The following is a 2,747-nucleotide window of genomic DNA, read 5'->3' on the forward strand; positions in this document are numbered from 1 at the left end:
TAGTTGTAAATCCTTTAACTGTTTCTGTTCAAAACAATGGTAAAAAACGTTTAATTTTAGATCTACGTCATGTAAATTTGCATCTGTGGAAGACATCTGTGAAATTTGAAGATATCCGTGTAGCTATGCAATTTATTAAACAAGATTTTTATTGTTTTAAGTTTGATATACATTCAGCTTATCACCATTTAGACATATACGAGCCGCATACTGATTACCTTGGTTTTTCTTGGACATATGGTAAAAGTACAAAGTATTTTAAATTTCTCGTCCTACCTTTTGGATTGAGTTCTGCCTGTTATATATTTACTAAAGTCACCAGGCCGCTAATTAAAAAATGGAGAGGTGAGGGTAAACAAATTCTTATGTATTTAGATGATGGATTTGGCACCCATTCTGATATTAATTCGTGTACAGATATTGCCGCACAAGTTAAACAAGATCTTATTGATAGTGGGTTTGTACCCAAGGTTGAAAAATCCATGTGGTCTCCCAGTAAAACATTGATATATTTAGGCTATTTTATTGATACAGACAAAGCTATTCTGAGCATTCCAGTTGAGAGACTGTCAAAATTGTGTGATACTATTATACAAGTTGAACAATCTTTAGGAAATTTAGGTAGAGTTTATGTGAGAACTATAGCTTCCGTTATTGGCCAGATTATATCCATGTCGTATGTTATAGGAAATGTGGCTTATATTATGACTAAATATCTTAGTATTGATGTAATGTCAGCTTGTTCTTGGAAATCTTATATTGAACTTTCAGCTCAAAGTAAAGAGCAGCTTATATTCTGGAAGAAAAATATTAAATGTGTTAATTTTAAACATTTTGTATCCGATTTTTCGTGTCACACTATTGTTTATAGTGATGCTAGTGGCACTGGATATGGTGGATACACAGTAGAAAATCCTAAGAATATTGCTCATGGTATGTGGCATGAAACCGATGTACACCGTAGTTCTACTTGGAGAGAACTTACGGCTGTTGAATGTGTATTGCATTCTTTGATAGATTTTATGAGAGATAAACGCATTAAATGGTTTACGGATAACCAAAACGTTGTTTCAATTGTTCATAAAGGCAGTATGAAGCCTGATTTGCAAGATATTGCATATGACATTTTTGTGACTTGTTTAAAGTACAACGTGTCCTTAGAGGTTGAATGGATACCCAGGGCTCAGAATGAAATTGCAGACTATATTAGTCGTATCATAGACACTGATGACTGGGGTATTGCAGTACACGTTTTTGTATATTTGGATTCCCTGTGGGGACCTCATGAAATTGATTGGTTTGCCAGTGATCATAACCATCGATTACCTGTATTTTACTCCAGGTATTGGAATGTACATTCAATGGGTATTGATGCGTTCACTGTCAATTGGCAAGGTATTAATGGGTGGTATGTTCCCCCAGTTTGCCTATTATTGAAAGTCCTTATGTACATGCAGCAGTGCAAGGCATATGGTACTGTTATTTTACCTTTGTGGAGATCGGCGAATTACTGGCCGTTTTTGTGTCCCAAAGGTGATGGATTTATTGATCAGGTGTTGGGTTTCTATTACCTACCTACTAACAAAGCTAACTTTTTACCTGGTAGAGGGAATAAATCGGTTTTTGGCAATATTGATTTACCATTTAAGGTGTTGGCTCTTAGAATGGATTTTAGGGAGACATTAAATTAACTATTAGTATTAACTTGGTGGTAGTTATTTATGTATTGGTTGACATTTTTATTGCATATACTTTATTGTATTTTTCATTTTATTGGTGTACTGTATTATGTATTATATTGATGAACTATATCAAAACTTTGAAAGAACTACATATTTATTTAAAATTATGTTATCAAATATGTTTTTCCAGGTATTCAGAAACGATATTACAGAGTTACCAAATGATCTTGACAGCTATTTAGCAATTATTCCCGATTTGTTAGCGCAAAGTAAATCAGACAACACAGTAAAGAAATACTACTATGGTTTTTTGAGATGGAAAAAGTGGGCCGAAATCAACCATATTTCTGATGTCGATATTTTACCGACAAAACCGTTATATTTGGCTTTATATTTAGCTTCTTTAGTGCAATTTTCTGCCACGTCTAGCCCCGTATGTGATGCATATTATAGTATAAAGTGGGCGCATTCGATTATTGGTGCAGATTCTCCTACAGATTCGCAACTAGTGAAATGTGTTTTTGAAGGCGCTAAAAGGAAATTAGGCTCACAAATCAAGAAGAAAGAGCCGATAACTCCTGAGTTATTGCAGGCTATGTATGATAAGTTTTTTTGTGTAGAAAATATTTTTTCACAACGTACCATTTGTGCGTGTATATTGGGATATGCAGGATTTATGCGTGTATCAGAATTGTTAAATTTGCGTTATTTTGATATTAATTTCAAATCATCCCACATTTCAATTTTCATCGAAAAAAGCAAGACGGATATTTACAGAGATGGAAACTGGTTGATTATTGCGAAGACCGGGACAACGTTGTGTCCAGTTCGAAATTTGGAATTATATATGCAATGGAGTGGTATTCAATCTGATTCAAATCTGTATTTATTCAGAAATTTGTCGCAAGTGAAAGGAAAATTTGTTTTTCGTTTAATGAATAAGCCTTTAAGCTACACAAGGATGAGGGAAATTTTCATTGATGCTTTTTCACCATTTGTTCCCGATATAAAATCATATGGATTACATAGTTTACGATCTGGGGGTGCTACAGCCGCAGCGAGATT

General features: G+C 34.1%; 1 protein-coding gene across 1 annotated transcript; it reads left to right on the forward strand.

The window, feature by feature from the left end:
- The first annotated feature begins 365 nt into the window (after positions 1–365).
- Positions 366–1,691, forward strand: LOC134699909 (uncharacterized). Its single transcript, XM_063561307.1, has one exon. The coding sequence runs from the start codon at positions 366–368 to the stop codon at positions 1,689–1,691; it is 1,326 nt and encodes a 441-aa protein (XP_063417377.1).
- Positions 1,692–2,747: the final 1,056 nt, after the last annotated feature.

The sequence above is a fragment of the Mytilus trossulus genome, unplaced genomic scaffold (assembly GCF_036588685.1).
Source record: "Mytilus trossulus isolate FHL-02 unplaced genomic scaffold, PNRI_Mtr1.1.1.hap1 h1tg000103l__unscaffolded, whole genome shotgun sequence".
Lineage (NCBI taxonomy): Eukaryota > Metazoa > Mollusca > Bivalvia > Mytilida > Mytilidae > Mytilus > Mytilus trossulus.

Excerpts from the sequence above, each read along its gene's own strand:
- LOC134699909 (XM_063561307.1), top strand. The coding sequence starts at position 366 with ATGTATTTAGATGATGGATTTGGCACCCATTCTGATATTAATTCGTGT.